The following is a 26,005-nucleotide window of genomic DNA, read 5'->3' as shown; positions in this document are numbered from 1 at the left end:
ACATTTAAACATGATTACTCTTGGAGCTGTTGTATGTGTCCCAGGTGTAATAGACTAAGCATGGCTGAGGATAAATATTAAGTTTGTTAGAGAGAACCAACAGAACAGTTCATCACTTAAGTGGATATATAATGCTTCAATTAAAAAAAGAAAACCTCTTTACTATGCACTCACTAGAATCAGGACCAAATTCAGAGCTCAACTTGCCAGATGGATATTGAATATTTGGGGGAGAGAGGAGGCTGATTACTGATAAGCAGCCTATTACAAGCCAAATCAGACCATTTGGATTTCTGCAGGAATATGAGCTCATGCCAGTAAGGTTCTTAACCCAAAGGTAAGCCCTGCCACGGCCCAGGCAACCCCAGGACTGCTCTGCTACATAAGCCCTGTAAGAGGGATGGAATATCCCATTTATCCAGGAAAGATGCACCATTTCTCCTGTCAGAAGAATTACTGCATCCAAAGGCAGTCTGGAACGTTTGATTTGGGGTTTATTTCATTAGGAAACAGAATCTGGCATCAGAAAAATGGAATAGCAAAGGAAACTTCACATGGGAAAAACTTTAGGTCTCTTTATGGCAAAGACGTGCTTGGTAGTTTTTGACAGTAAAAATTGCATTGGCAGCGTATCAAAATGTTTGCATGTGTGAAAACACTCCTATCACAGAATTCTGTTCTCACTTGAACAATCTAAGGAAACCTTAAGAATTCAATGCTGAAAACAGGTAGTGCTGTGAGGGTGTTGCTTGGGATGCAGAAGATCCATGTACTGGCACTGTGAAGACCACTCACCTGCAAAAAAAGGCCGTTAACAATTTCTAATTCCATTTCCAGAGGTCTCATTTTGGTTTTCTGATGCCATGACAGTACAAAATCCTCATCAGTTTCTACATTCCTTTCAGTTTTTTTGTCATTTATTGTGAGCCTGAAGTTTTTTTGGAAGGGTTAATTCCAGTCAGTCTACAACACATTGCTAGAGTGTATCAACACTTGTCTAAACATCAGATATTTTCATCTGAAATTTGAGGTTTTTCTGGTTTGAAGTTTCTCAGACACACCACACAAAACATGGGTTTTCATTTTTTTCCCCGCTTCTGCTCCTATGCAGAAAACCCAGCACAAAGGCACGTGGACAGTGCCCAGAGATTCAGTCAGGAGTTTGTGCAGTCAGGAACTTGTTATGTCACAGAGTCACAGGTTTAGTCACAGGACTAACACAGAAAACATGACATGATTTTTGTGTAGCATTAACTTCTTGTATTTTTGTTATATAACTCCACTATTTCTCTCGAGAGGGAATAAAGGTTTTTGTACCCTGCAATCCAAGTGATCAGTGTGCCTTGATTACAGCTTGAGAGAGGAGGATTGCCTTGCTTTGATTATCACTCACTGCCCATGAACCCAAGGCACAAAAATTTATAAACCCCACCCAGTAACCGACAGCTGAGCTCAGAAAAGGACAGAAAAAAGGATCAGGAGACATTGAAATTAAAGATCGTTAAGAGATGACCTACAGACATTCAGTGAGATGCATGACGGCCTTTAAATTTACATTTTTTACATTATTTACATCAGAAAGGCACCACAGCCTCTACAGTTTTGGGTATTTTGTCTACAGAAGGGATTGTAAATAAGGGAATTCAACAAACCAAGCAAATAAAGAACATAAGGGGCATTGTTTCAAGGCACAGATTCTGCTGTGAGCACAACATAACTTCTATATACGTAATAAAATCTTCTGAGAAGTGTTTTGGGGTTGTTTTGTGTGGTTCCTGATGAAGATACCTGTTGTGTCACTTAGTTAAACACATTTCTCAATAACAATGTGGCCAATCACAATATTTGCAGTGTATGTCAGCAGCACAGTTAATTACTGACTGTCATGGGAACTTGCCTTAGGGTGATCTGGAAGGTTTGAACAACAGAATCAGCCTTTGTGCAACAAATTAAATTGATTAATGGTTAGGCTTATGTTCCACACAGGAAGGGAACATTCCAAATCGCAGGCATCTTATGTGTGCTGTAGCATGAGGGACAGAAAGAGGACATGGCAGCTTTTTCTCCTGGCAGATGCCAAACTTCACTGTTTGCACACCAATGTCACCACATTCCATGTCATCATTACACGGTGGCCAAATGCCACACAGTTACCCGAAGCATGAGAGAACCCAAAAGGGCAGTATCATTTCTTGAGGAGAGGTACTCTTGTTTATCTCTGCCCTTCAGAGAACTTTGAAGAAAGGCAAGGTATGAAAAATGATTGAAATTAAGAAATGTGCTAATTCTAGCAAGTAAAAGTTGGGTTTCTACAGCAGGCTTCCTGAGATAAAGCAGTCCCAGTACGTTATCTGCAAGGGGACAGCATTTCTTCAGCAGCCATCACATTTCTGCTGCTTTGAAGAATTAATTTGGCAGGGCCAAGACTCTGAGACGAAAATGAGGCCGAGGACAGAGTCAGGAAGATGTCAAGGATTTTGGCCACCAGTGTGAGGCAATGTTTTTCTGTTCCAAGCTTTCCTGTGCTATTGATCTGATCTCCAGAAAGGAGAGGAGGGTTTGTTACAGGCATTTCCTTACAGTCCCAGACCACACCAACTTGGTTATGGACAGCCCAGACACTCAGTAATACAAAAAAAAACCCGGGAGAAATTCAACTTGTGAATTCAGGTTTTTTAGACATACTGGTGTTTTTCAACAGGAATAATCACTCATGCTTATCTGGCAGATATATTCAAGACAAAGTCATGGTCAAGTTCATTGTATAAGTGTCATAACTAAATAAAGACTTGCTGAAGATCTATGATGTTTAAAGGACATAAAAACTCACCTCAACCAAGTTATACTGATTTTGGCTCTGACAGGAGTATTTGCTTCCTGTGGGAGATAATGTTCTAACATCAACCATGCACTGCACCCCTGACTGAGCAATCTTGATAGACAAGGATGGCATGCATAGTTGGAATTTTATTATTGGATACTGAAGGATTAAATCAGAAAAGTCTATTCAAGCAGATTTTTAATTTCAAGAGATTTCAGGTGGTTGTTTTAAGAAGATTTTCACATTTAACTGATTCCAACACATTAAAAACTGCATAAAATGGAGTGGCAATGCTGTAACAAAATTGGACTTATTTTTCTCAACCTTGTTACATAGGAAGTTTCCTCACTCTCACTCAGCTCAGGACTCATTTTGCCACTGTCTGTGAGTAGGAGCAGGAGTGGGTCTTAAATAGGTAACAGATTGGAAGGATGAGGGTAATTAGCGACATGAGCTCAGTACTTAAACATGAAGAGAAATGCTAAGATCTTTTTTACTTTGTCATGCTGTGCCAAGCAAACCACCTCACATTTAGGATGCTTAATTCAATTTGTGTTACACTGCTGATGATTATGAAATGCATTTTGAAGAGGTTTGTTTTATCTTCTCCAATAAACATACAGAGACTCATTTACTACAAGAAAATAGAGATATAAGTACAGACACACTTTGTGAATGCTAGAAGAGAAAAACATATCTAAAGAAAAGGAAAATATAGGATATATTTAAGCAGGTTTAAGAATTTAGGTGCAGTGTCATTTAGCAAAACAGTGCCATCACGCTTCTAGGTTGGAACAGATAGAATAAAAAATGCAAACAGCATTTTCTCTTGAATTGACATTTCATGTATTGCCTTTACACTCCTGCACATGCAGCTCACACATACATTCCTACTAGTAATGGACTAAACAGGGCTTTACTTACCATTTCAAATAAGAGACTGAATTTAACTAGAATTCCTGGCAGAGTGTGCTTTATTAAAAAAAGCCAACATAGAACAACTTTGCTGAATATTCAAGTAAGTACAAACACATCAAGCACTATTTATAGAATTCTTGGGATCAGTCCTAGCTCTTTCTCTCACCTGACCTTCAAAGAGATCTGTGTGCCAAAGAAAAGGATCAGTGTAAATTTATTGCTCAACAGTATTAAATGGGTCTCTTTTTTTCCCATCACATGTGAATGTCCCCTTCTACAGCCCTGCAAAATGACATTTTGCCCTTCCAAAGCACAATGACTCAAAGTGCCCTTCTGGACTTTGCTGACCTAAGGGATTTCTCTTTCTAGCAAAAGTTCCTCACCAAAATATTTTGGAACCTTTATAACATACAACAAACAGGCTGAAAAGGTGCTTTCTTTGGGAGATTTAATGGATACTTAATTTTATGTTCCCATCCCTAAACAGTCAATGTAGGAATCAACATTTATTTATCAACATAGTTTCAGATTTTCATCCTACACTGTATCTCTGGAATTTCAAATTAATAGGAATAATGCAGGCAGTAAATCAATCCTTTCATTTTATTTAAAGCAGGGAGCTGTCTTCTGGATCTAAATTCCATATTCATTTTGCTTTCTTATCTATTTTAAAGTTATTGGAAATAGCTTAAGAGATATAATGAAGGTACCATTCAGCAGATTATTTAAATTTTAATTGCCCAAAGGACACACTGGTAATATAATCAGAAATCAACAAAACAATTCAAAAGTAAGTTGTCGAGATACACATTTCATATTTTTTCTATTTACCTTCATTTTTCTTGATGGTGAAATTTGGATTGTTGACCATTTCAGGAAGAAGGCTGTACAGGAAATAATGTCCATTTTTAGGATCATCCTTGTCAACAGCACTGACAATCTGAATTACCTGCAACAGAAATGGGCTCATTAAGTTTTCACACTCCTGATAAACAGACAGTGCTGAAAAAAACCCATTGTATTTATTGGACGTATTTCATTTCTCTCCATGATAGATTAAAAAAGCCTAATTTATAACTTTGCAAGGCTTTTATAGACCTTAGACTGAAAATCTTGGGAAAAGGAACTGCATCTGCCCCTTTTAAGGTGTTTCCAGAATGAGGAGGTAGCGAATAAGGAGAGACAGGTAAGAGAGGCCAGCAGAAACTGCTGCTGATTTAGATAAGTAATAAATTCTTATTCAACAAAAAAGAAAAGCTGGGCTTCAGAAACACTCATATTGCCTATGGCAGTCTTTCATTTATCTTTCATTTATGTGACCATGTGCCATTCTCACTGGACCTGGATATATAATAAATCTTTAATCCTTGCTCCTTCCCCCACATTTCATTTCATTGAATAACTATTATTTTTTCAAACTAATTTGGATGTGAAATTTTAGATGAGAACTAATCTAAATTGAAAAAAAAAAAGAGATTTTGAGGTCTGTACTTTTCTTCTCTTAATTCTAATAAAACCCCAGTTATTCCTGTGCTAAGAACATATGATTGTTTTTTAATAACATCATTATTAACTAATGATTCCTAGAAAAACACAGAATAATTAGGTGAGAAGAGTGTTTTGGATAGTTTGGATAACTTTGAATAATCAAATAACTTCGTATGAAGAACCTCATACGGTTTATATGACCAACTGCAGTGTCTGAAGTGGATTTAGCTCCATTTACAATTTTTACCTTCTACATTACTCAGGTGCTGCAGCTGATCATCTTCAAATCTTACAAAGTTGCACAGGAATATGAAAAGAAGAAACACTATTTTAAAATAACCAGGAGGTTTGGGTTTTGGGGTTTTTTTTGTTTCATTGTTTGGGTTTGTGATTTTTTGTTTTGTTTTGCTGGGATTTTTAAAATATTTGATGCACTTGCTTTTGACTCCAAAGGTTTTCCAGAGAAATAGAAACAAAACCAGCCATGGATCCAGATCCCACCCTCAGACCTGACTTTCAGTGATAGTTAGATCGTGCTAGATGAGGTTTGTAAGAAATTTAATTAGAATTATTGACCCTTCTCACATCCATTGAATCCAATAACGTTTGTCTTATGTATTTATTTGCAATGCCTAAAGCAATGCACCAATAATTTCTTGGACAATTAAATTCAAATTAGGAATCACTACAAATTTTAGTTTTAAAGTGTAGAGTGAAAAATGGAAGCAGGTTTAATGCTGTCCAAATTAATAGACTTTTATTTTTAAATCTTCATATTTCCCTAAGAAAATACCAATAACTAACATTTTATTCTGGTTTAACCACAAGGACTATCAAGCTGTATGTGCTACATATATGACAACAGTCAAAATCATATTTATGTTCTTCAAGAGTAAAAGAAAGAACAAAATCTTACTAGATAACCACAGGGATCAACACCAAAACATAAATATTTGATATTATGTATGTAAAAAATGTTTCAGCAAGTACTGATATTTGTAGGACAACCCAACTTAGGAATGAATTTTAGACAATGAATTCCTTGCCCAATCATATTCTGGACAGGTCAGATTTATCATTATTATAATCAAAAATCTACTGAAAAAAATTTAGATTGCTTAAATACCACATAAATAGATATTTTTTGTCTTTTTGATAACTGCATCTACCAAGGTGGAAACCTTGATAGGATTTCAAACAAATGTATTAGAAAAGTTGGACAAAAAAAAGGCCTAAATCAGTTTTTGATTCAAGAAGTAGGTCTCCAGTTTAATAGCTAAATAATGGATCCTAAAGAGGGAAAAATATAAACAGTGGAAAAATATCTGAGCAGCTTCTGTCTGTCCCAGTGCAGAGATGGAGCCATTTGCAGATGGGAAATATTTTCCACTTTCTCTTTGCAGAGGTGAAAGGCACTAAAGCACCCACGTGTGATGTGTCCCGGGCTGGAGCAGGTACTGCTAATTCATCATCATAGGGAAGTGCAATTTGGGCTGGGATCCTGAACAAGACAGATATATTTAGACAGATATACTTTATGGCTGTTCAATTTTTCAAACTCTGATAGAATGGGAAAGCAATAGGGAAAAAGGATAATGGCCCAGTGAAATCTGGAAGGGCAAGTGCACAAAGCAGGTGCAGTTTATCAGGTTGTTGTAATATTTTGTCTGTGCTGGTACATAACTGTTAAACCTTTCCAGTGTTTTGTAAGGGAGTTGACTGCAAAAGTTCACTTCACTGTCTCCAGGTTTTCAATTAATACACCTGAAAGTCAATAGCCAAGGGTAGCAGTAATAGGCATTTTCTTCTCACAGAAATTCTATGAAATAAATTTAGAATATCATCCAGATTGGAAATTTTCAAGAAATAAAAACCAGCTCTGAGTTGCTCCTTTGGACACTCTCCAGCAGCTTTGGATCTTTCTTATACCCTTAACTCTTCTGTAGAATTCTTTCTCATATTTCAGTTCTTTCCATCCAGTCCTCTCATTGTTTACAAAATCCTTCTTTCTCTGAAAATGCACCAAAAATTATATGCAAAAGACAGGCTCAGTGCAATACTACATTTGTTGTGTTACACACACACATCATGGAATTAAGAGTTAGAGTTCCCATAGCAACCTTATTTCTTTGTGCGTTTGCATTAAAATAAGCTCTTAAAATAAAAAAAAAAAAAAAAAAAAAAAAAAAAAAGAAGAAGAAAAAAACACAACAAAAAATGTAATATATATGCAGTGGTATAAAACTGTGGTATCTTTTACTCCATAGGGGTGAGAAAAGTCCAGTAATTCTCATTTCCAAGTTTTTATTAGTGTGCTGATAGGTATATTTTACTACTCTGTGTTGTGTGGTCATGCAATGGAATGCTACTGAAGTAATTCTCCAACTTGTTGTTGTGGTTCACAGCATGGTTCTGTGAATCACAAAATCACAGAGTTACAGCCTCATTCAGACTGGAAAAGAGCTCCCAGGCCATGGAGTCCAAGCTGTGCCCCATCCCCACCTTGTCCCCAGCCCAGAGCTCTGAGTGCCACCTCCAGCCCTTCCTTGGACACCTCCAGGGATGGCCACTCCAAAGCTCCCTGGGCAGCCCCTGCCAAGGCCTGAGCACCCTTTCCATGGGGAAATTCCTGCTGCTGCCCACCCTGAGCCTGCCCTGGCCCAGCCTGAGGCCGTTCCCTCTCCTCCTGTCCCTGTTCCCTGCGAGCAGAGCCCGACCCCCCCGGCTGCCCCCTCCTGTCAGGGACTTGTGCAGAGCCACAAGGTCCCCCCTGAGCCTCCTTTGCTCCAGCCTGAGCCCCTTTCCCAGCTCCCTCAGCCTCTCCTGGGGCTCCAGCCCCTTCCCAGCTCTGTCCCCTGCCCTGGAGGTCCCTCAGCAGTGCCAGCGCCGGGGATGAGCACCACTTTGGTCCTGTGGCAACTCCAGGGCTGCCACAGCCCAGGTGCCATCGGCTTCTTGCCCAGTACAGATGTCTTTTCTTTCCTGGTAACAACATGCACCCCAAAGCTGTTCCATTATAGAGAAATTGGTCAACAGTTGTCACAAAGAAAACAAGCACTGTTCTTTTTCACTGCATATCCAGTGACAGTTAATAACCCTTTGGCTGTTCAGTCTTGAAATTTCTGAAATTCTTACATGTAAAGTTCCAGCTTTGATGTTGCATTAATACTTCATTCATGCACTTGATTCTGTACATACATTTAGCAGAAACTTAGCAAATCTGCATATTTTGTTTAGCAGACAGCTCCGGATTGTAATGAATAGTTAAATGGTCCCCTAGGACAACTTGGCTTTCTAATTTGTAGGTTTGTATTGCAGTTCTACAAAGCCACATGTGCCTGAAATAATATACACAAGGATAAATAGAAAAACAAAGTTATTATCAATGTATCATAATTATCCATGTGCAATTTTAGTACATGGCACTGTTTAAAAGACTTTTCCTGTGATGCAACATGTTATCCTCACTTAGAATGGTTCCTTATCACTAGTAAACACTTTCCTAATTTTAATAAAACTGATCTTTCAACTCTGGAAAAGCTTTTGCACTCCCGTTGCTGTTCATGGTTATCGCTCCATTATTTTGCAGACTCACAATACCATAAGAGTAGGCTCACCACAGAGCAATTTTAACTTTGCCTTTTCAGCTAGAGCCTTCCTTTACTGCCAGAACCTGCATTTGACTCTTCAGGCAGACAAAGATCTACCTGAAGATTTCTCCCATTAGAAAGAAAAACAATTCTAGTAGGAGAAGTGGATAAAATAGAGACAAATTCCAGGAGACAAGAGGAACACTGTACTCAGTTTTATATTGCTCCAGTTTAAAGCTGGCTTCAGCTCTCATGTATCGCTGTCTGCACTGCTCAAGTGGAAATTTTGTAGCTTTGTTTCCAGCAAACAACACTTCCCTGGAAAAGTCTGAGTGTGGACTGGGGAATAGTGAGTGAGGCACTTTTCTTACTCAATATTACAGAAGTTCTGTTCTAGGAGTACAGGAAAATAATTTTACTGTGCTGGAGAACAACCAACAGCACAGCTATAACCAGCAAACCATGAATGTTCTGGCTTTAGTAATTGGAATTATGCAAAAAAAAAAAAAAAAAAAAAAGGGATAATAAGAAAAGGCAAGAGCTGATTTGTGGCTAGCTTAAGAGGTGCTGTAACAGTACATCCAAATTTTTTGGTTTTGGTTTTTTTTCTCCTAAAACTGACAAAAAAACTATTTCTGGCAACTTTCTGTTGTGTGTAAAAATGTGCAAGGAGCACACAAATACAGGCATAGACAAATATATTTCCTCCCCCTTCCCTTTCCTCTCCCATCAGTTGTGGTACCTCTACTCTTAGAGGTAGGTGAAGGCAAGGAAAATGCACCTGGCAGTGTTGTACATCAACAGTTTTTAATCCATTGTGTCACCTCCCCAGCAGCTGTACTCGCTACTGCAATTGCATCAGAACCCAAAATAGAACACTTAGAAAGTGAGCTGCAATAGATGGTGCAATGTATTTAGTGGCTGCACATAAGGTTTTACAAACAGCTCAAGTGTAATCTCCCTTATGGTAAATCAAATTTGATTTAAACTTAGATTTAAATTGAACTGAAAATGTCAATAGACTGGAATACCTTAAGACAACTGCACCTTTCCTGCACATGTAACATTTGAGTTTAAGCTTTGGACAACCATCCAGATTGGGCTTTTGCTACTATATTAGGAATAAGATCTTTCTCATATCAGCTATTTCATAGCTGAGATATATGTAGTTCCTTGAATTCTACATCCTGACTGATTAATATGATTTCTTCCAAAACCTGAATATAGAAATAAGCATAAGAAAATACAATAAGGCACTGGAGTTACTAAAATCTTTACAGGAGCTGGTAATTTTTGAACGACAGCTCCAATTCAGAACCTAACCTTGGTGATTATTCTGGACTGGTTACTGTTCCAGTAGTGTTATTTGTTTAAACACAGAATAAATTGCAGGATCAGTGCCACCTCATTCATGCTGGCAGCCAAATATTTAATAACCATCTGTAAAGTTCACAGGAGGATTCATGCTCAAGAGTGACATCTGCCATCAGATCAAGAGTGTAAGAGGTAATGGTAAGATAAAGAATATCATGCTTCAATGAAAGTTTTCTGTAAGTGCTTAAACAAAAGCCTCTTTTGCCTGCTGACTCTTAATCATCTCATTTATTGTTTTATTCCAAAAATGAAATGCGAACACTTTTCACCATCTCTTAAACCACCTGAAATTCGATAGGAATACTTAGGTAAATACAGTCAGAAAACACTGTACAACAGAACTTTCTGATTTTAGGGAAGCTCACTGAGTCCTGGATAAAGGCATAGTCATTAGGATTTAATCTATTCTGGAAAATGTAACTACTCAGCATCTGAAATCCATCCTGAGCTAAACAGAAATCCACTCTGAGCTAGAAGAATTGAAATGCCAACAGTAACATGACTGGCTGCCCATAAGGGCACATCTCCTCTTCAATGGATAAAGAGAATTCTCATTCCTTAAATGACACATTTTTGACACCATTTTGCTAAACAAAAAGGGGTGCTAGAAGTCAAATCGTCCTCTCTAACAATGCAATCCTGGCAGAAGTGGCTTGTCACACACTGCTGTATAGGTTGTCATTTAATACTACTAAAAAGAAAATAACTTCTAACTCTACTGTCAGGTAACCTTCTTTGGAGAACAGTGAATTTAATGTCTAACACCCACATGAGACACAGGAATAGTTGGATTAACAAGCCGTGTCATGCTGTCAGCTGCTGTTTATTCAAATAAAATGTCACAATCTAGAAATAAATTGCAAAGTTTAAAAACACTGAATTGTTGTAACACCCAGTGTTTCTCTTGCTGGACAAAAGTTACATCTCATTTACACTGCATTACTTTCCAAATGTCTGTGCATATTCTTGAATCTTCACCTTGTCATTTACGTGGCATATAAGATATTCTTCCCTATTTCTGTACATTTGTCCTTCAAAGTGAATACCTTTAAACAAATCTGCTTCATTTTCTTTGAAAAAGACTAAACTGTTTAAAAAACCAGTTTAAATCCTGCTTCTGACATGTTGCTGTTTACGTCACCTTGGGTAGTGTTGTGTGAGTTCCTACACCAAGCTTTTTTTCCACTAAATCAAGTCAGAAATAACGTTTTCTTTTTTTTTAGTGTAATGAAAACTTTAACTTCCCTTCTCCAACACCCTCTTTAGATACTTTAAACACAGTTACAATTTCACTTTCCATCAAGTTCTGGTTTGCTGCCTTATTTTTTTCCCAACTGTCCCAGAAACATAAGAACTGAATAGAGATTATAAAAGAGATAAGGTCAAGGGGAAATGGGTTTATTGTTTTAACTGCTTCTTCTAAATGATACCTGGGAGCAGCTGCAATGGAGGTCAATAACTGAACTGGAATTCAGGTTGGATTATACTCTCAGCTATTAACATGCATGAACTTATGAAGTGCTGAGCTCCACCACACAGAGTGTGATGTTGGGTGCTTAAAGACACTCAGGATTTTTTCATGATATTGCCCCAAAGTACTCACCTTTAATTTAAAACTATGCTTTAAGGGAAAAAAGTTTGTTTATATAAAAAGAGACATCCCACAGAAAACGATCATGGTTTTATCTTAGGTTAATGCTAAGAGCTGTTAGCATGACCACATGGGCACAAATTTTTGGAATAAAGATGCTACAAGGTGACAGGGAGAAACTCCAGCCCAGTCTCACACACCACATAAAACCTGGGATACTCACTTGTCCAGGCTTCCCATTCTCACACAGAAAGGCCTCATGCTCTGATGCAAACTCAGGGGCGTTGTCGTTCACATCGAGAACTTTGATAGCAACGGGCACCCGGGACACCTGGCTGTGGTTCCCTAAGGAAAGAAATCAAAGTACCAAAGGTAAGCATATTTAATTGGGAATTAAATCCAGCAGTGCTTGCACAGTCACCATGCTCTTCCCGTCTCCTGCCCTTGCTTTATTGGGCTGCCTCATCTGTAATGGATCGTGGAGTTGGAGCAGGAGATAAAGAAGGATGGCCAGGTCTTTGTGGTTGAAAAGAATAAATAGGTCCCTGTTGCAAACAGCATTTGTTGGAGATTAGCTCAATGAAGACCTTTCTTGGTCTAAATTGGTAAGATTTTTCTTTGATGAAGTTTGTATTGTTTTATTGATAAAGTCCATTATACAGGGAAAAGGGAAGGCTGCAAACAGCAGAGATTTATTTCTTTGTTTATCTTTGGCAGAGAACAGCACATTTTACTCCATTAATTGTTCTGACTGCACATCTATTACTTCTTCATTGCAAACATGGTTAAAGTGCTGACCCACATTGGGAAAAAGATGGATGGGAGACTGACAGAGGCAAAACTAGACAGTAATTTGGACTATTAAAGCACTTTGATCATCTACCTCTGACCAAAACCATGACCTGTGAACTTCTTTGTTCGCTGAAGTAATGACTCATTTATAATATAGAGCTATTTTGCATAAAATTGCTTATCAATGTGAAGAGTAGAATGAGCTGTAAGGCAAGAAAAGCTAAACCAACAGTTTGCTTCTACTTTGAATAGCTTTCAGAGATAGCTGCTTGTGCCTTTCTCTCAATTCAGCATCGCTGATTTGCTTAGAGACTACTTATAAATATTTTAGATTATTTCTCCCCAAAGAGCAAACCTGTGAATTCAGTTTAAACTGAGGTCACCAGCTGATTCGAAAAGTTTGATAAGCTGTTCCATAGCCCATGCACACCTCCACAGGTAGCTCAGCCCTAGTTTCAAAGTCCATCTCTCAGTGAATATCATTTTCCAGTCATGGAATTCAACACTGTATCATCAGCAATGACAATACTCAATATTCAGTGCACTTCTCAATACAAACGACTACAAAGTACAGGAAAATCAGGCCCCACCAGTGCACAGGGAGCAACTGGTGGTAGCCCTACAGAGATGTGACAGAGATGAATAAAGGTGGAATCACCATATACACTGTGGCTTTTGTGGTTCCCACCAAGGTTAATTGTGTTGTGACCTAATCAAACCCTCTATCTGTGTTTTCTCCTTGTTTGCTAAACACATCCATAATTTGGGAGGCTCCACCCACAAATCTAAATGTGCAAATTTCAGTTGTTCTACTGACATTGAAATGACATAAAAATAACAATTTTAAAAACACAAACTCAAATATGCCAGTGCTATAAAAGACTTTATATTCCTGGGATTGTCTGAAATATTAAAATTCCTCCTGTTTAGGATATGGAAGACTGCCACTGATCACAATTTAAATGTTTTCCATCTTCAAGAGTCAAAAGTTTTAATATGGAAAGAAACATATTACAGAAGAAAAAGAAACACCCACCAAAATATTGTATGAGCAATATTTATGTCTATTTTGTATTTTATGATCTTACTGATTAACAGGTGGGGTGAACATTTATGCCATGAAATAATAATGTATTTGAAACCAAATAAAAGCTAATATGCAAATCATGAATCCCAAACATTTTAAACAATTTTTTTTAATCTTCATTTGATAAAAATACAGACAATGAATCTCCAGCTTATCAGAATTCTCAGCACTAGTGTCATATTTAAACAGTAAAGATTTACTTTTATCTAAATTAATGAAATGATGGCAGTTCAAATTTTAAGACATTACAGAGAAATGTTATTAATTAGAAAAGCTTCTAAAGAAATTATTCATGTCCCTTGTGACTGCCCCCAAAATGTTTGTCTTTCATCAGAAATACAAACATTAAATTTAAAGATATTATAATTAGAAACTTGATGAGAATTCATTTAAAAAATTAATTTACTAAACACAAGAGAGACTCAGCTGGTTTGGAAATCTCCAAACAAGGGGATATCCACTGCCTTTTAGGGTTCCTGTGACTGTGGTGAACTTTGTTGCTGAGAAAGAGAGAGATAGAGAGGGAAATGTATCTACAGCTTGTACTGCCCACCACCCTGAACACACTGCATTATTTTGTCATCCCAAACTTCCCAGTGAAATTCCCCTTTGTTCCATGTGTTTTCCTTCACCCTGAGCCCACCTATTCAAACACATTAATGAGTCCTCACTAAGCAAACCCAGGTTGAAAACGCTGCCAGGATGAGATAGTTCCATCTGTTCATTTCCATACGTTTCATGTCTGCAGATTCTCGGTGGTAAAACATGTACAGAGGATGTCCAAGTTTAAACCCAGCTCTGCTGGCAATGCCCCAAATCCTTGAACTGGGAGTAGGAAGGGATTGACGTGGATCCAGACTGATCCCAAACTGCCAATACAGCATGGTCACTGCCCTTCAGGCTGTTGGGTGTCTCAGTGATCAGCATTCAACATTCAGAACTTCTCCTCCTTTGTATGAATGGACAGTCAGTTCTTTCTAAACTAGGCACAAAACTGAGTTTAATCACTGTGGAGGTTTTTTTTGTTTTGGTTTTTTTTTTTTTTTTTTTTTTTTCCCCAATAAACCTCTCAGTCAGTAGATTTAAGGGAGACTGAGTGCTCTTGCATGTACCAGGTAGACAGCAAGACTGATTGCTTAACTTCCAATCAGCTATTTTATGCAAAATCATTAAAAAAATGTAAAGTTAGAGACCCTCTAAGGAACTAATCAGAGTTTTAAAAGCTTTATCACCTGTATTTATTGTGATGCACAGTTTAAAAAGACCTACCTTGAATCTTGCATTGCAAAAGTATCATCAGGGCTGTCACTTGAAAAGCATCAGCTTTGTTTGAAAATTTAACACTTTGAGGAGCAAGATTAAGAACTATTGAGAAAATTTCCATGAGTCTAGTCAAATAAAAATCTTTTCAAACTATGTCTGCACAGAAGGACTTAGTTAATCATCTGGGGACACTGTGTCTAGATGACCACAGAACATTTCTGAACTCCAGCAGTGAGACCCAGATGAGCACAGAACACAGACACACAGAAAGGAGCATCTAGGCAGATCCAAGGAAAGGAAGACTCAATGCAAAAAAAACCCCTAGTGGAACTTAGTTTGGGTTGATAAAAAAAAACCTTCCAAAAATAATGGAAAATCCACCTGAGTTAAGAAATGCATATTGAAAGGTTTACAAGGGTTTTAAGTTCCTAAAACGCTCTTCTGCTTTTCTTCCCAGTTCTCAAGATTCTACTGGCACATTAAATGCTTGAAATACCCAACTTGCTGAGTAACCCACTGAAACCCACTCAGGGTTTAAAAAGGCAGCAGAGTTTGATACGAAAATGACTAGGCAGATCAGACAACCAAAGTCCAATTCAAAACAAGCAAACAAACAAACAAACATTATCAAGCAACTTAGTGTCTCCAAACCTGAACCTTTGGAGACTATCCCCATGTTTTACCACTTGTTCTTGGAATCAACACTTTTCTTCCTTCATGGAAAAAGCCCTGCATGACTGAGATGTATTGTAGGAAATTTGTATTACAAAGCACTGAGTGTTGTCAACACTGTTACTGCACACAGCCAGTCCTACTAGGAGTAACTAGAGCTTATAAATATAATTTTTGGTCTTGTGCCATAACTAACAAAATATAATGCTGCTTTTCCACTCCCATAAACACTTGAAGTCCTCATAAGCTTGCTTAAAACACTTCCCCCTGTCTTCCCTTGACTGATACAATGGTTTTTGAGATAAAGAGAATTATTGAGGCCAAAAAGGAATTTTATAATTTATTTAACCCAAAGAAATCCAGTTTAGTCAAGTGTTCCTTTAGGTAATTAAATCATCCAAAATCACTTTGATGTTCTTTTTAAAAAGTCATTAGCTGTCATGAATTTTACCTAAAATTAAGTACCTGAATAGAAAGTAACTTCCTAGAAAATAATCCATCTTTTATTGTTACTATTATTAATATTATCATTATTGTTATTGTTATTATTACCACCACATGGTTTGGAAATGGTTATTTCATGCTTCTCTGATTCAGTGAAACTTCTACCATAATAAAACTTTGAATTAGAAGTAGAGAAGTCCTAGTTCTAACAAAGAAATCAAAACAAAATCTGAATCACTGACTTAATAAAAACAACAGTGCTTGGTTTACATCCCTTATATTTCAAACTTATTAAGTTATATTTTAACAGAGCCAGTTCCCATGACTTTATCAAAGTTTTATCTGATGACTTTATTAAGATAATCCACCCTCAGGACAAGTTTATTTCTCCTGTTAGAGTTTATGTTATTGTTTTCTTTAGGCAATCCTTTACCTCTAGAATGCCACCACTTATAACAATCTTTCTGCCACATAAAACTGACAAATCTGACTTAAAAAATCCTTAGATACACAGATGCTCTTGTGAAATCGAGGTTTTATTTATGTTGAAGCTTAACTCTAGAAATCAAATAATGCACCAAATTCTGGGCTCGTTTGTCTGCAGCACTGGGTAATGATCTGATTCAAGAGAGGTTGAGTGCCTGAAACCCACTCCAAAATTTCCAGGAAGACAGCAGTAATTGCCAGCCAGCATTTCTGTTAAAAATACCAGAACACAAGCTATTTCTGAGCTAGGAGAAAACTCAAACAATCAAACTAAAAACCCAGGCAGAATTGTTCACAGGGAAGATATAGATTCCCCAATGAAATGATTGTATTTTTAAAGGATGAGAAGTTCTGGATTATCTAAATAGCAATATAAACATATCAGTACACAGCAGCAAGGTTCCTGCAGGAGCTGCTAAGACAAGAAACAAACACTGCCTCCTAATTATTATTCCATTTGTATTTCTTTCAGCACATGGAGCATGCCGGAGGAGCACAGATTGTGGCGAGTCTCTGTGTGTGCATGTGTGTGGGAGGGGCGCGGAAAGGAAAAGATGTGGAACATATTTCTCAGGTTTGTTCCTTAAGTCATTCTTTGGGAGAAAAATAATAACCCAGTTGAGAATTTTCGTCTCCTTTCAGTCGCTCACTGGGTTTATTTCGTTGTGGGCTCCAGAAGGATGAATGAGGCAAGAGGAAAGCTTTGTCACACTCTGTTTCTATTTCCTCACTGAGAGACTGTCACAAGTTTAACCAAGAAATGCTTAATGTCATCCACCTCTTCAAAGCTGAATTTGGAGTTAAGAGGTTCCCAAAGTTCAGCAACTCCATTTGGAAAGAGGTGACTCAGGAAGGCCACACTCACCTACCTTTAATCAATATATGAGATGTAGCACTTGGGACTAAGGCACTGACTTTACTTTCAGGTTGCTGACAATATCAAAACAGAACAAAATAAAAAAGAGTAACATTTCTTTGATAGGTGCACACACCATGCCGGAAAATGTTAATTAAATACCCCATATTCCTCAGGTCCTGTTTTCACTTACTTTCTTTTTCTGTGGGGGTTTCTTTTACTTGCACGTAAATGCACATAAGACATTAAAATTATTTCCTATAACCCAGAACCAATCAGAATCTGAATCAACTACATAAAATTTGCAGAAAATGGAGTCATGCCTGCAAAAAGACCAAATGAATCTTGTTTTTATCAGTGATATTCCACCTAGCCCTGCACTCAGTTTTTTGCTTGCTACTGTAAGTAGCAATACTTCATTATTTCCTACATTTGAAATAATTTAAGATTTCAAATATAAATATACCTTAAATTAAACCAGGGATTTCAACTGGGTACTTTGTTAACTTCAAAGGATTGACACTGATTTAGAAAACTTGATAATAAAACCAAATTTAAGACAGGGAGTCTATTCCTTTCATACAGGTACAATGAATACTGATAGAATCAGTTAGCCCTCATTTTGCCCATCCAAGGTCAGGCCGTAATTCGACATTCAAATGCAACCTCTCTGCTATTTTTCATGCCATGAAGCTGTGCAGTTTTTCAGCAGCCTCACAAATAGTTACTCTGTAATTACCTCTGATAATCTGTGAATTGTAAGATCCATTTGCAAAACTGGGAAAGGTTTGTAATTTTCTGCAAAAGTATCTTATTTTGCTTGGTGTATTTGCATGATATCGTCTTGTCTGAGTGCACAGAGGGATCAAAAGGGCTTGGAAAGGAGAGACTAGATCAGAAAAGCAAAACATCCCCTCAAACGTAGTTCACGTCTTCTACCACAACCCTGGTTATAAGGGAAAGTCAAACCATCCTGTTCTATTTAGATTTAGCTATGCAGAATGAGAGAGGAGAAGTTATCCTCTGCTGCAATGAGAATGAGAACATGGACCACAGTGAGCGAGCTCTAAGTTTGTCCTGGAGGGAGTAGAGGATGCTGAAAGTAATTCATATCCACCTTGGGCCTGGAGGGGAATGGGAAGCAAAGACAACCCCACCCCTCATGCCACCCTTCCGAAAACACAACAACCCAGAAACTCTGGTTATCCCAAATCACTCTGAGTGCTGGGTTGCTTTAATCACAGTGTTTATGTTTTGAAAACTCCACCTTGATGTCACCACTTCCTATTAACCAGCAAGTGCTCCAAAAAGCAAATTCTAGAAGGGATAGGAGATGCTGCAGGTACTGAGTAACACGAGTACTCATTGCATGGAACACACATACTGCATGCAAGAGTGATTTGGAGGCTGTGGATGTGTTTACCTGGATGTCACCACAAAGCCTGTGAAACTGTCTCCCATGACATTCTCCTGGAGAAGCTGCAGCCCACGGCTTGGACAGGTGCATCTTCTCTGGATTACAGAATGGCTGATGGCCCAACCCAGAAATGGGGAATGGTGCCACATCCAGCTGGGGCCAGGCACTAGGGATGTACCCCAGGCTCAGTGTTGAGCCCAGTGCTGTTCAGTATCTTTATGGATGATCTGGATGAGGAGATTGGGGGGAATCAGTTTGTTTGCACCAAGTCGGGTGGGAGCATGGATCTGCTGGAGGGCAGGAAGGCTCTGCAGAGGGATCTGGGCAGGCTGGATCCATGGGCTGAGGACAGTGGTGTGAGGGACAGCAGGGACAAGTGCCAGGTCCTGCCCTGGGGTCACACCAACCCCATGAACGCTCCGGGCTGGGGCAGAGGGGCTGGAAAGCTGCTGGTGGGAAAGGCCTGGGGGTGCTGGGACAGGGGCTGGACACGAGCCCAGGGGTGCCCAGGTGGGCAAGAGGCCAATGGCACCTGAGCTGTCCCAGCTCTGGGGTGGCAGCAGGACCAGGGCAGGGCCCGTCCCCTGTGCTGGCACTGCTGAGGGACCTCGAGGGCCCTCATGGCCAGAGAGACCCTGAGGGGCTGGAGCGTGTCCAGGGCAGGGAATGGAGCTGGGAAGGGGCTGGAGCCCCAGGAGAGGCTGAGGGAGCTGGGAAAGGGGCTCAGGCTGGAGCAAAGGAGGCTCAGGGGGGACCTTGTGGCTCTGCACAAGTCCCTGACAGGAGGGGGCAGCCGGGGGGCTCGGGCTCTGCTGGCAGGGAACAGGGACAGGAGGAGAGGGAACGGCCTCAGGCTGGGCCAGGGCAGGCTCAGGGTGGGCAGCAGCAGGAATTTCCCCATGGAAAGGGTGCTCAGGCCTTGGCAGGGGCTGCCCAGGGAGCTTTGGAGTGGCCATCCCTGGAGGTGTCCAAGGAAGGGCTGGAGGTGGCACTCAGAGCTCTGGGCTGGGGACAAGGTGGGGATGGGGCACGGCTTGGACTCCATGGGCTGGGAGCTCTTTTCCAACCCCAGTGATTCTGGAATTCTGTGAATGCATGGGATATGCACTAGGAGAGAAAAACGGGGATATGAAAGCAGGGGGAACAAATGGACGGGATGAGGCTTGGAAAGGGTTGGAATGGACATTCTAAACAGATATTGTAGCATCTTTGCAATATTTGAGTAAAAACTATGGGTCTCTTGACAGAAGCTCTGGATGCAAACAGCATGTCCTTAGAGGCTGCTCTGCATATCTAATTTTGACCACAGTGAGCTGTATATTCACAGTAACACATAATCAAGATACGTGTGACACATCAATATGAGTAAACAAATACATAATTCAAAATAAAGTATTAGTAGAGCTGCTTGAGCGGGTTGTATTGGAAACTGCTAAAGTCATGTCAGGTTTATGACAATGAAGCAATTCCAGTTTATTCACCAATCCTAAGTAAATCCTTAAGGGAAAATGATAAAAAAACCCAATACTGCCAACATCCTTCCACCCACACATCTATCCAGAGACCAAACTGAAACAACTTCTGGCAGAAAACAACCTGTATTTGTGATAAAGCACTGTTTAATTGAGCCTTATTTGTCTCTAACGAGGACACCAGTCAGGAGGAAGTTTGCAGTTATGTCACACTCAGTAAATTAACTGTGTTATGTATTGAAATGGGGAATCATTACGACCGCAAAAATTAAAAATACAGCTAAAGTTTTAGCACTTGCTAACTACAAGAAATGGCAACCTAGAAATGTTTGAAGTTTTACAGTTAAATTCTTCTTGCAAAAAGTCAAAGCGCATCAAACAAACAAATATAAAACAGATGAGTAAATGATACCTCACTTCAAGAGTAAGCAGTAGAAAAACAACATTTGTGATCTCTGGAAGCATCTGCAAGTAGGAAGCATTGCTCTACAGACCCAGCATTTCAGCAAAAGTCAGAGCCCACTAAAAGATTTTGAACAAAGGTTTTCCATTTCCTTGTGGCATGCACCAGCAAGAAGGAAAGAAGGAAAACAAAGAATCTCAGAATCATCTTTCTGATATTCTCATTATACACTCTAGAGTAATAACAGTGTGATGAAATACCACTGGATCCATACTTTTGTGGATCACAGCACCACAAGCCTAACTAGGATTCCAGATTTTCCGAGGCAGTGCAATGCCTTAAATCGTTGTGAGGAAGTAACAGGTTTTAATTTCTATTTATAACAATGAGGGAAAAAAAAAAAAATCCAGAAAATAATATGGTGTCCTTGAATGACAGAAAAGAATTTTACTCAAAAATAAGGCAGTGAACAACCAGGAAAAGAAATTGATTAAGAAAAACTTTTAAGACACAACAAATGTACCAGGACATGACTTCCTGCTTTGTTTCTCAATTCCAGCTGAAACAAAGGAATTGTGCTGCCATAAAACAGTCAGGAATCTGGCCCACACTTTAGAGCAATTATATTATTAATATGCTAATACATCATGAATATTAAAATCTTATATTGACTTAGATATGCAAGGTCTTATTGTCAATTATAATTAGCTATGAAATTTTCTAATGACTAGCAGCAATAATAATAACAATAAGCAGACTGATTGAGAACAAGTTGTCTGGAATATTTGGGTTTTTTTATTTGAAATGATTTCATGATTGAAGTAAAATAATTTATAGCTCAAATGAAATCCCTCCCTTACTCATAGACAAAACATCAAAATGTTTTAATAAAAATTGTTATTAAAGCAGAATTTATTATAGAAGTATAAATGTCATTACTTTTAGAGCTCGTATTCCTTTCTGAGACTGATTTTCTTAATAGTGCAATTTAATTACTCTTATGTTTCCTTCACAGATAAAATATTGTTCGATATCCTGGATACGAATCAGGTTCTAGGCATCAAACCTTCTTATTTGCATACCTTCAGCAATAAGCAAAAAAGACCTCCCTAGTTCATTAGAATGCACCTTTAAAAATATCATCTCCTTTGTTCTTCAGCCAGAAAATAGTTCCATTTTTGCTGCCCTGCACCTTTGCCAGAAACTCAGAGCATGCTGCTCAGAGTCTTTATTCTAGACAGAAATGTGCTTGAAGAAGATTGTCTAAAATTATACTGAGTTACAAACCTCTACTCTGACCTGCTCTCAAGCAGAAAAACCAGTGGAGATTTCAGATAGTCCCATTCTGCTCAGGACTGATGAACTCAGCTTCTCAAATGAGATGAATTCCACACAGTAATTCTAAGATTAATCTTCTTTTCTTTAGAACTTCTAATTCAAATGTTTGAAGTGCAGATGCCCAGTTGGTAGCTGATCGGGGTAAAGATGCACTTACTTTGCTAATACATGTATGTATCTACATCTCATCTATATATCTATATATATCTATATGGCCAGCTTAACCAGCTCCCAGATTTCCTCAAAGTAACTACAAAATATTCTGTTCATTAGTTAGTCGTGTACACTTCTGCCTGTACTCCTTACTTGAATCCTTCCCTGTTTTGTGCCCCAGGAAACCTTATTTCTTTCTAAAACACTACCTAATGCCCCAACCTTTTGTGTTTTAAGCTTTGAACAGTGTTCCAACTCCAGTATGACTTTGTGAAATGAGTATTTGCCACTCTGGAACTTGATGTCTAGCCTGGATTTATAATGCCCAGAAAACAGAAATACAGTTTAGACTGTTCCTGCAAATCTCTCTCCTTTTCCTTGCCATAATGATGTTTACTACCTTCTTTGACCTTTTATTTGGTTCTTTTTACTGAATTACTCAGATGCTTTATTCACAGCTGCCTTCCATGCCTCCCTCTGGAATCAGAGGCCTCCAGCTTCTACTTGGCATCCCATACCTGAATTTCAGGGCTTGCTCCTGAACTACTGAGGCCATTTCATACAGAAATTGTTTCATAAGCACACTCCCTTCCCATTCATATTTCCTCAGAATATGGCCACTACCATGCTATTATCTTTGTGGAACACCTCTCCTGCTATTTTTGAGCTGTGTGAAATGCTAATGGGATATTTTGTGCTATGTTTAAATACACTTTGACAGCTGAGAACTGAAAACTGGCTTGCCTAGATGCACCAGCCCTCCACTGCCCAATGGCAGTGACCCATCAGGATCTGAGGAGCTCTGTGTAGCCCTGTAGTTATGTGCAAATGGACAAAAACTACCTTAGTAAATTCTGTGTTTCAGTGTAAAAGTGATGGATTATATAGCTTGAGTTCCACTAAACCAGAGCAAAAAGGGTCAAGCAGAAAAGGTTAATATTCCTGAGCTCCTCTTGTTTAAACCTCCATAAAGGCTTATTTCCTTCTCTTTCTCAAACTTACTGAAATTTACTCAGCCCTAATTTAAAGATAATTATATGATGTACCAAAGTTATTCCCTAAAATGTTAAAATTATTGTTAATAATGCCTGCAGTTATTTTTACCATAAAAGGCTAAATAAAACTAAATAAATGAAAGCATAATGAAAGCAAAGGTATTTGTGGCATTAAAAAGTACATTGTAGCTGAAGGCTTGTTCTGAAGAAATATGTCTCTCTTCCCTTTTAATTAGTGTCCTTGGATTTTTTTAAGGGAATACACAATATAGGTAACTTTAGCAGTGCATGTGCTGGGTGATGATTCAATTACTGTATTTATATTCTCAGTAAACCATATAGAGCTTTTCTGGCTTTATGCCCTTTCCCATTAGGTGACAAAATTGCCTCATACTTCTTCATTTCCAAAGAATGCCGTTGGTGTGGGTAATTACCTGTGTCAGACAGAGCCCACAGCTTTGTCCTTGAGACTCCTCTGCTCTGGGCCTGGAAAATATTTACTGCGGTCAAATTGCCATTTAGATTTCAAGATCTTGTCTAGATTTCCACCTCTTGTTTTGAATAATTATTCATGAGAATTTCTACTGCTTGTGGCAGTTCTGGTGCTTTGCCCAGTCCTTGGGCAGGGGGCTGAGGCTGCCACAGGAGCACTGCTTCCTTGGCATGTGGGGCTGAGTGCCAAGAACCCTTTGATCAAGCAGCAAATCACAATGAAAATAATATCTCTGTGACTGCAGTGCCTGCGGAATAAGGACAACAGAAATTCCATTAAAACCCTCCATTCAGAGATTTAAAACTTGGCTAAAAGTACAGCTCCAGGCTACGAGAAATATCCTCTCCCAGGCACTGGCTTTGGAATTCCCCAGTGGACTGCTCTGTTGTACATCTGTGAGTGTGATGTGCAGGGTGTGAGGATCACAGAATCCCAGAGTGGTTTGGGTTGGAAGGACCTTAAAACTAACCTTGTTCCACCCCCTGCCATGGGCAGGGTCACCTTCCACTGTTCCAGGGTACTCCAAGCCCCAATGTCCAGCCTGGCCTTGGACACTTCCAGGGGCAGCCACAGCTTCTCTGGGCACCCTGTGCCAGGGCCTGCCCACCCTCCCAGGGAACAATTTCTCCTAATATCCAGCCTAAGAGGGAGAAGAATCCAGTGCTGCAAATGATCAAAACACAGCTTGGAGGAAAATATTAAACCTTGAGTAGTCCACTCAGTGCTTCATCGGATGAAGGAAAGCTTGGGGACTTTAAAGGGATCATCATTTAACTGTCTTTAAAGATAATGAGCCAGGCTTTCTGTTATTTATTGATGTGTTTGTCACAAATCTGAGCCTGCCAAGTGGAATATATTTAGAAGTCTTTACTTGTTGAAATCTATGGTATCATTCAAGGAAGCTCAACTCTGAAATACACATATTCTGGGGAAAAAGATTACCTCACTTTTTAAAAAGAGAATTTCAGATAAGCATTGCTAATAATGAAGGCGTTGCAGTATATTTTGTTTCCAAAGAATTCACTAGAATCCTGTATCTCAAGCAGATCTCAGCTTCAGTTTAGGAGGCATGCGTATGCAAACATCAGGACATTCATATTTAAATCAGAGGACTGTTGTGCAGTCAAATTATGTTGCTAATAAATTTCTTTCTAGGCTAAGTTAAACCAGCTTTTCTGAGATAAGTCTTTGCTTTGGTTTCCAACTACACCAGTTCTCCATTTATTACTACTGTTATATCAATTGACCAGCAATGATGGAAGTACAGGGCATTTCCTTAGTATTGATGGCTTACATAGTGAGTGTGCTGGGAAAGTACCTGCAAGGTGGCTGTTCCAGCCATTAGAAAATGGAAATGGAAATCCATGGAGCTGGAGGCAAAAAGAGGACAGAGTTTAATTATTACATGCCTTATCCATGTCTGGCAATCTGATCGCTTGAATGATCAGTGATTCTGAGCTCCATTCAGAATCTAGAGCAAAAATGGTCTAATAAATAAGTCATGGCTATTTGATTTTCTTTTCCTCTGACTAGCATTGACAACATGTAACGTGGTAAGTGCTGCAAAACCTGTGCAAGAAACTGGGAGAATACTGAGGAGGTTAAGCCCAGTCTGAACCCTGCTCTGCTTCACTGCCTAGCAAAATTGCCAACCAGTTAATGCCAGCAACACAAGCATGTCAATGGGAGCAGGAGTTACAGCTATAATTGTAATCTACACAAGGAAAAAATGTATTTGTGGGTTCAGGAGAATGGGATCACATCTGACTATTAGGATCCTGACTTCACTAGATTTTACTGAATGGTAGAAAATTCATTTCAAGCAAGTAGCAAAGAACCAAAGATGTGATGAGCCTTTGTACACACAAAAAAGATGCACCAAAAGAGACGTCTGTAATTTGATCATTCATTCTTACTGCACTGCAATTCAGGCTGTCAAAAAATCCTTGCACATGCCCCCAGATTCCTTTCCCGTTCAGGATATAGCTTCAGAGAGCTCAAACACATGAGCAGCACTATCAACCCTGACTTACAAAGCAAGACTGTATTCATCCCTCTTCTCTCAAGCATTTAAATTTAAAATAAACCTCCCAACCTTGGCTACAACTTCAAGTTCATGTAAGTCTCAGCTACACCACAAACTAATGAGAAATCTCATTAGTTTAGTGTTTAGAGTCCAGAGGCAGTGACAACGTTCACCCTTTATATCCACAGAGCACAAAGGTTCATTCTCAGGGAATCTTTTTGCCAGTGGACCTGCTTCCTCCAGCCTGTCATCACCTGGGTATTCCTGCTCCTTTCCATTCAGCAGGGTAAACCTGGATGAATGGCAATGTAGAAAGAAAATTTAAG

The 26,005-nt window shown here is 39.0% G+C and overlaps 1 protein-coding gene across 1 annotated transcript in view; it reads right to left on the bottom strand.

The window, feature by feature from the left end:
* The window catches only part of CDH8 (cadherin 8), a gene marked incomplete at both ends in the record, with an annotated part of 134,138 nt that overhangs the window by 20,890 nt on the left and 87,243 nt on the right, over window positions 1–26,005 (bottom strand). Inside the window, 2 exons of the mRNA XM_082290311.1 lie at window positions 4,571–4,688; window positions 12,006–12,127. Coding sequence (XP_082146437.1) covers window positions 4,571–4,688; window positions 12,006–12,127 — 240 coding nt within the window. The remainder of the gene's footprint in view (window positions 1–4,570; window positions 4,689–12,005; window positions 12,128–26,005) is intronic.

The sequence above is a fragment of the Coloeus monedula genome, assembly GCF_965178545.1.
Source record: "Coloeus monedula genome assembly, chromosome: 13".
Classification (NCBI taxonomy): domain Eukaryota; kingdom Metazoa; phylum Chordata; class Aves; order Passeriformes; family Corvidae; genus Coloeus; species Coloeus monedula.
This window is presented reverse-complemented; position numbering and strand designations above follow the sequence as displayed.